At 52.3% G+C, this 8,422-nt stretch overlaps 1 protein-coding gene across 1 annotated transcript; it reads left to right on the plus strand.

Moving 5' to 3' along the window:
* Positions 1–7,158: 7,158 nt before the first annotated feature.
* On the plus strand, positions 7,159–8,336 carry PG997_002452 (uncharacterized protein; the record flags this gene model as incomplete). Its single annotated transcript, XM_066806767.1, has 3 exons — positions 7,159–7,216; positions 7,416–7,641; positions 8,108–8,336. Exons 2-3 carry the CDS (start codon positions 7,547–7,549, stop codon positions 8,334–8,336), a joined length of 324 nt encoding a protein of 107 aa, XP_066674063.1. The 5' UTR covers positions 7,159–7,216; positions 7,416–7,546.
* Between the last annotated feature and the right edge of the window lie 86 nt (positions 8,337–8,422).

Here is an 8,422-nt window from a genome sequence, read left to right on the forward strand (position 1 = left end):
CTTGATATCATCGTATGTGGCATTATACGGCGCGAGGGTACATGGGCAGCTGGGTCGAAAGAGATGGGGAAACAGTAAGCAATCAGATCACGAGGCTAGGGGATGCTGGTAATATGGGTTTTTTCCATCTGGGTCTGGTTGGTCTGGGTCGGTCGTTGATGGGACGTTCAGAGCCCAAATTCCGATCGATGCTGTCGGTCGAGTTACGAGAGCAAGGCATACCCATGGACAAGGATCTGCACGAGTACCGCGTTTAGCTTGCGTTTTTGGTTAATCAGCAAAACCAGCAATTCAATGCCTAACACGCAATATCAATACCAAGCCAAGCCCGCGCTCGCCCTCTCTATGCCTACCTACAGTTGCAGGGAGGAGCCAGCCAAGCCAGGCAGACGCTGCATTGGACTGGACTGCAGTGCAGCGGATACTGCATATTCATGATTGCATATTGTCGGTGTGGGCGATAGGTGCAAATGTTAAAAAAAATTTGGGAAAATTTGAAGGGGGGTATTCACCTCACACCTCGCCCCCTCGTCAGCATCGCCAGTTGATTATCAATGTGCGCATCGTCTGGATGGGCAGGCATATGTACGTATGATTCACAGTGGAGTGACAAAACGTCGGAAGGACTGCACGGCAATGACATATTACACGCTTGCCAAACCTTAATTTGCCCTGTCCAACCTAAGCTGCTAACGTCGTCTGGCCCGCGGAAGCGAGCAGAGGACGTTGATAATTGATTGACGATTGGAGAGGTCGAACCTCGAATATATCCGAACAAAGCAAGCAAAGGGCGCGGACAGGGGCCGCAGCGCGTACCATCACCACCCATACAGGTTCGAGGGCGGGGGTCGTCTTTCTCTGGGGGTCCATCTGATACCAAGCTCTTCCCGTAATGGGAATGTTCGACCGAGCGGTGAAGGGTGCAGCGGACATTTCTCGTCCTCACCTTGCGAGTTGCGTGCGCACTTGCTGGGCACTCGCTCGTTCGCTCGCGTGGCAGTTGAGCAGGACGCTGCAGAGGAAACAGGACCATGTTACGTACGTGGGTCGCCCAAGCTGGGTTTGGTGTGGAGAAAATGATGTGCCATTGCAGTCCTGTCGAAATATCTCGCTGGCCTGGCCAAGTATCGTCGCCAAAATGCGATACTGTGTAAGGGTTCGACCATCATATTGCTACATTGGTCACATGGATGTTTGTGCGTGCGATGGGGATCGAGGGATGAATACTACTAGGAACGGGGTCGGTGGTTGGGGGAGGAGCTCTCTGGGAGGAGCTGGAGGAGCTTCTTTCTGGGAGGAGTACGGACGGTAAGACTAATAGCAGCCATGTATTATTGATGGAATTGTACATAAATCCGCATCGTTCATGATGGCCGTTGCGTTGCTGACACATACTTGTCGCAGCTACAATGCTGTATGCTTGCTCTCCGTACCGTAGCGTAGCTTGCAGCCACATATTCTCGGAAACTTCCCGAGATATCATGTATGCTGTAGGTGCCATGTCGGTATCATATCCCGTAGTACCGGAAGCCTTCTTTCTGCCGTTGTATCGTGACGGGCTGTCAAGGGCAGTACCTGGATAGTAGTAATATGTCGTATGCGATATGCAGGTAGCTTGACCGTTTCCCAGCACGTAGGTAGTTGGGATGATAGAACTCTCGGCCGGTTCGTAGCTTCCCTTTCGGCTGTCGCGGGAGCGAGTCCAGCGCGCGAGTCGAACTTGATCACGGAATAAACTCTGATGTCTGTGCCCCTTTGGCTTTCACGGTTTTACGTACATGATGTAGCCATGCCACACAACTCAATACTACCACTACCGCTCCCAATCAAGCTTGCAGCTTGCCTCTCTGCCTCTGTGCCTCTCTTCGCGTCTTTTCGTCTGACCGAATGTGGGAATTATCGGGGCCGTTCCGCCCCCATGTCCGCTTCCCAAGGGAACATCAGGAAGAGTTCAGAGGTATTTTGGTTCGTCTCTCATGATCCCGGATATAATCAATGATTACTGTGTGCCCTCCGCGTCTCAAGGAGATCACAAGATCATGAGCAATGCCCTGATGGGGGTGTACTGGATCAATTCCAACCAAGGTTCTAGATTTTCCAACAGAATCCCCCAACCCTGGCCCTCGAGAACAACTTGGCATCCCCATTAGCTCTGTTCGCCGAGATGCAGGCCAAAAAAGCTGGCCAATGTTTCGCTGGGACTTCAGGCCGCGAATAAACCTGGTCCACGATGGAGCACTGCGAGGTAGCGCGGATTATTTATTTTTTCTCCTCCTCTGGCTCTTTGCTCACATGTGGAGCCCCCTGTCGGGTTAGCGGCGAGTACTTTCAGCTAACAAGACTGTACCAATGCATAACAGAATCGAGACTGGAGCATCTCGCCGGATCCCATTTGTAACCGTGCTGGCTTTATCTCGGACGTACCGTACGCCTCTACTTGTTTCTCTTCAAGTCGATTACGTATTGTGTTTTGCCCTCGCGTTCGTAAGCTCGGCTTAAGGGCCGGGTATTCGAAGTGGTGGCTAGTTACTATGCATCAGAGCCTGTACTTGCATGTGGTCTTGAGAGGTACTGTATTATTGTCAATGGCAAGGTGGCAGGGGCAACTCAAGACCCCGTGAAAGCCGACCTAACCGAATGTCTTCTAGTCAACTCCCCACGCTGCGGTACTGATGTAAGGGGTGGCAGGACAAGATCGGTTTCCCGGGACATTACCAAGAAGGAAGAAAGAGAGAGAGGAAGAAAAAAAAACAAGTGGTCGGCATGTTTCGGTGATCCGGTTCCAAGTATCTATCAATGCATGGCGATGCGGTATGCGTCCCTCACCCTCCCCTCAGTGTGTGTGCGTGGCCATACATAGAGGACGCACAGTCCGCCCAAGTTACAAAGGGCGCGCGCAGCCATTGGGCGCATAATATGAATAGGGGAGGGGGCATGCATGGGGATGCGGCCTCGAAAGCCTCTTTGCTCCTGTACAATTTCTTGGGAGTATCGGGCTTCTGGTCCGCGTCCGCACAGGCAAATGTGTCTCCTGATACATGCTGTAGCTGCATTCTTGCAACACCATCAATGTGGTTTAACAAGAAAGACCCCCAAGCATGGTTCCCCAGAAAGATTTTCCGCTAAGGCGATCTGTCAGGAGCTTTTTTAGGGCGCGCCGTCGCCAGTGACTCGGGTTTCCAGAGATCTGGATAGACTAAAAAAGCGTTTGATGCTTTGGAGGGGCACAGTATCTCAGAGTTGGTTGGTCGAATGCTTAGATGGTTCGCGCAAGCAAACCGACCTATGTTTTTCCATTAATGCTTTTTTTCTCCTCCTCCTCCCTCGCTGTTCATGCCCACCCCCAGAACGCTGAAGAGTAGTAGTGGTGGTGCGTAGCCCGTACTATAATTCAACGACATGGTGATACGCAGTGCACCGTTCTTTCTTGCACCCCCTTCTTTCTGCCCCTTCCAATGTGCGCGCTCTCAATGCGGATGCCATGCCCCGATCGAGGATACGGACCATTCATGGTCTGTTTTGAATAAGGAAGTTCGTACGGTAGGGAGGTGTAGGTCTGGCATGATCAGATCAATCAGTACACATCATCACACGCAGCTGCGTATCCCCACCGATATTGGCACACCGCCATCTTCACCACCCCGAAACGAATGAAGAAGTAAAGCCAAATCAAATCAAATCAAATCAAATGATAAAACCCCATGGCGGTACATGTTAGATGATGGAATTACGGCGTGGCATGGAGTGACTAGACACCATTGCCAATGATACAAGGGCATGCTCAAAGCGAGCTCAGAAATGAGGTAATCATTCGCTCAGCCAGAGCTCATCTAATCTTGCCTGATCTGGTGGTTGTCGGCCACCTCCTATCGCAATTCCCCATGTCCTCATGATATGTGAGTGAGAGAGTGAGTGAGTGAGAGTGAGAGGACGGACACCCATGTCCCCGCAGGATGGGACAGGGTCGGCAAAGAAAAAGAACGACCACCCATCCCCTCCAATTGATGCACCTCGCAAGTTCCCCAAGCACCAAGCGCAGGCCTTCTGATCGAAGGTTGCACCCAAGGATCATGCAGAGACACCTGGGATCTTGTTCACGTGGATGCCCTCTGCTTATACAGAGGACGTTGACTGGTGCCATGGCACCTCCCGGGCTTGCCACCCCTCATGGGATCACCGAATGGCTGACGACGGTCATCTGCTGTGCGACCGTCGCACAAACGTCAACACTTTAAAACCTGAGAGGGGGATGGAAAGGGTCGTTGCTTGTGAATTCGCATATCCGCTTCGGAGGGGAAAATTGCCTCGATGGCATTCGGCATACCTGCTCAACCTACATGGTGCTAATGAGAGGCTGAGATATGCTTTGAAACTACTGCATGGCGAGGCCGACCACACGCTACGGTAGTGGTATGTTGGGCATCTCACTTCCACATAAGTGCGATACCATAGCCGGGACTTGCTATAATTATCATCCCGAATATACCATACATCAGCACCAGGCAGGCAGGTGTCCCTTTCGATGTTTGGTTTCGTTCTTGATTCAACTCAGGACTGCGACCATGCACGGAGGCCGGTACTCGATTGGTGCAAGAAGAAATTCGACACCCCTTCTTTCGATTCGATCCATGCCAATACATCTGGTTGTTAATTCCTCAATAGATAAATTTTCCGTGCCCTAAATAGCTGATGTATCCAGTACCTGTAGGTATCATCGTAGGGGTTCAGCTCGTACTTTTCTTTTTATCTCTTTCCCCAAAGTACCTACATGCCAGACCAGCCAACCAAACGTCTGGAAGTGCACGGGCAGTACCTCCGGGACTTGGGGTCTGTAGCTACACAGATTCCGACAGGTCGTGGGCCATCATGTTTGACTTGTCGCACCTCCTTTCTTTTTGAAAGCGAATGGGATTCTGAGGGCAGAGCCACAGGCCAGGCTGGTAGCAGCATCAGCATTCCCAAGTGTGCAACCTCTCGCTCTCTCTGCACACCCCGGCCCCCGACGTGTCGGCGGCATGATGGATGTTTTGTTTCTCTTCACACCATAATGCTGCTCACTGTACTGTACACCTCTCATTCGACACATCGGCAGGTCTGCCTGTGTGTGATAGGTCGTTATGCTCTTTGGTTTTGCCAATGTACATACGCGCTTGGAAGTCTTGGACTGCCACCGCTGTGGCGTGGCGGTCAGCACGTTCCGATAACAGCCGTCGCTGGCTGACTGGCAGCAGTACGGGAGTACCTCCCATTTTGAGCAGCACTGTGTATCGTCATTCCTAGGCTTCAGTCAAATGCATGCGCGGTTTCTCTATGTTTCAGGTCCGCATGTACTTGATGTTTTCCATCCATTGGAAGGCCTCGGTTGCTAAGACCTGTATGCAACTGCAGTGCATGATGTGCGAGGCTTCAATTCGCAGAGAGCGTTAAACGTCTTGTTTAGTCAGAGTTGCATCGTTGGGACCAACGTCTTAGTTCGGGGGCCATCTGAGCCCGGCTATCGCTTCAATCGCGTCCTGCCCAAAAGCCCGCCCGCCCATTGATCTTCTCCTCCCTCTCGTTAGAACGAAGACGCTTGGTGCTGACCTACCTGCCTACTAATTCGTGCTTGTGGCTAGCTTCATCCGCCCCTTTGGTAACGAATGGCAAGAAACGTCTGGGCGGAGGATTCGAGCGCCACTCATGCTGTGCACCTTAGATATGAGATGCTAGGCTGCGACTAGGACTACGGGTAACTTTTCGTCAATATATCAATCGACAATCCCTACAAACACGGGGTAAGAGCGTACGGGACTGGCCAGACACACTTTCGGTTGGGGAAATCAGGTGCAATGCGCGCCCCTTCACGATATCTTGCATCCAAACCACACTTGACGATTCAAGAAGCTTTGCAGGCCGATGAGGCACGTGACAGGCAGGGCAAAGGTCGCGTGGACGATGCCTCCTCGTGAACTTGCCAAAAGCAGCACTGGATCGTATGGCTACGTAAGTCGGTATCTACAATTACTGTACGTGACCGATTTACACGTTCCATATGGCCGAACCATCGCATAGGGTCCTTGCAAAACGGCCGTTGTGCGGCGTAACTTTCGAGTGTACCCGCAAGAAGACGTGACGTCAAGCGCGAGGTAGCTTGGACTTGGTTACGTACTGTTTGTTACTGTTCCAAGAGGTCGATGGGTCTGGTGCGAGTGTAGATACTGTACGGCAGTACTTGCGAGTAGTGAAGCGCCCATTGCACTGATTGATCCTCTCTTCAAGGCTGAGCATAACAATTGAAAGAATGGGTGCATCGAGGGTATGCGGGTTCGAAAAGCGGCTTTGGGTTTAGCATTGTCGAGATTCGAGAAACAGATATCGATCCACCTTGGGGAGTCCACCGCTTGATCTGACTTGTGGATGGCATCATCCAATGGCCCATGGCCCAAGGCCCAACCTGCATCTCGTGCCGCACTAAGATTATTGCTACCACTCCGGACTCCCTCTACCATGCCATGCGCCCATGGACATATCACTCCGATCAATGTGGAATTGGAAGGCGCTATCGGAGGAGCCAGATCCACCGCGATTGGGCTGCTGGCCTAATAAAAAATTCGATATTTTGTTAAAGATGAACTCTGCGTGACACCACCTGGCCCGGCATGGCCCAGCACAGACCCGCGAGGTGCGCTGATGCGCTGACTTTGGCTGCCTAGGGACCTACGGACCTAGGCACCTAGGGTTGACATGAACATCAACCCAAATCGAATCAGACGCCCGCCCCTATTCGCTGTCGACAAACAACACGCATCGGTTTCCCTCTGCCTGCCAGCATATCCAATAACCTCGCGAAAGTGTCAGGTCTTCTCCGTACAAATCCAGTAGTTTTCGTCCCTACTGCAGATCATTACTCGCCCTCAGCCCACACAGCGCCCTCCTCCGTCTCCTCTCGCCGCTGCTCCAACTAGCTTCCCGCACTTAGCAACTTCAGCCGTTCGGCGCTATCTATTGGCCGGACTAAAGGATCGTTTCGTTTCTCTGCTATCGAAACTTCGAAAGAGACCCTGATCCATGATCAATCGGAGCACAGACAATGACTCGTTGCATCTCCGGCCTAGATTTGTCAGTCCCATCTCCCTGAACGCAGTCTGTGCGCCGACACGAACATGTCACACTTCGGCCATGTGCCCCATCGCCCAGCTTGCGGCATCCGCATATCACGGAAAGGAGAGGAGGCCGTGTGCGTGCGTGTGTGTGTGTGTACGCGCGCATGCCACTGCCAGTGCCAGTGCCACTGCTACCACCACCACCACCCACCTGGCTCGTAACGACCAACTTTGAACCCTGTCTGCATGTCCGCATTCTCGTGTTGGCCGCATCCTCTCCTCTGATAACCTAGGCCCTATATGAATATATGCATGCATCTGCCTGCCATGCAGAGCTCTTTTTCGTCACAAAGCAAAGCTGCTGGCAGTACGATTACGGCGACGTGGACGGGACTCGCGTCAACAACGCTCATCGCTTTTCTTTGCGGTCAAGGTCTTCCGTCACCAAGAAGTGGGCCAATGGGATGACTGCCTGCAATGGATACTTGACTACTACGGCCACTGGTACACAGTTCTCCATGGCTGTTCCAGTCCCTAAGGTGGACGACCGACTCTGGCCGTATGCCGATATTAGGGCAAATACTGTACATCTCCAGTGCTCCATATTAGCTACTACTCAGGTCTCTGAGTGGACCGGACCAGGCCCTCAGACTTACGGAGTTCGGCTTCGTCAGGACTTAATGGTGAGGGCCCAGCAGCGGGCGTGATGGTTAGCAAATCTTTCTTTACCCCAGTCTAATTTGTTTCGTTACACGTACAGTCTGGCCAGCTGGTCTAGTCCTTGATTTTTAGTCCAACTGCTCATATCATTGGGCTATAGGCCTCAGGGATCTGCCATTGGTGCTTGCTAGTGCACGTTATTAGCTGGGGAAATTGGCCGAAAAACACTCTCTCGAACTCGGATGGGGCGCCATCATCAAGATCAAGGATGGTTCTATTATTGGGCTCCAATTTGGATGGATATTCCTGCCATCATCTCATAATAATGACTGACTGATTGGAGATTTTCGACCAATCTATGTCAGTGCTTCTGGTCAGCACGCAGCACGCGCTTCCCAAGTGGACCAGAAGGGCGATGTACCGCGAGCCCTGGTGGCTATCACCCGGAAATATCTGCGCAACCTGCTTCGCCAAGCATCGCCGGACGGCGATCATTCGAACCAACATGGTCCCACGGATATCCTGGATCGGACCAGAGCGCAGAAGCTGAGAGAGCCCTGGAGCCCTGGAGCCCTGGCGGCCCTTGAGTCTTGACGTCAATTGCTTCAATGTTCCAGTCTCGGCTCCGGTGTATCAGTTCTCCTGCTGCTGAACAGACTCCTGAGATGGTACCTCTGATT

The sequence above is a fragment of the Apiospora hydei genome (assembly GCF_038363865.1).
Source record: "Apiospora hydei strain CBS 114990 chromosome Unknown utg000003l_segment0_segment0, whole genome shotgun sequence".
NCBI classification, from domain to species: Eukaryota; Fungi; Ascomycota; class Sordariomycetes; order Amphisphaeriales; family Apiosporaceae; genus Apiospora; species Apiospora hydei.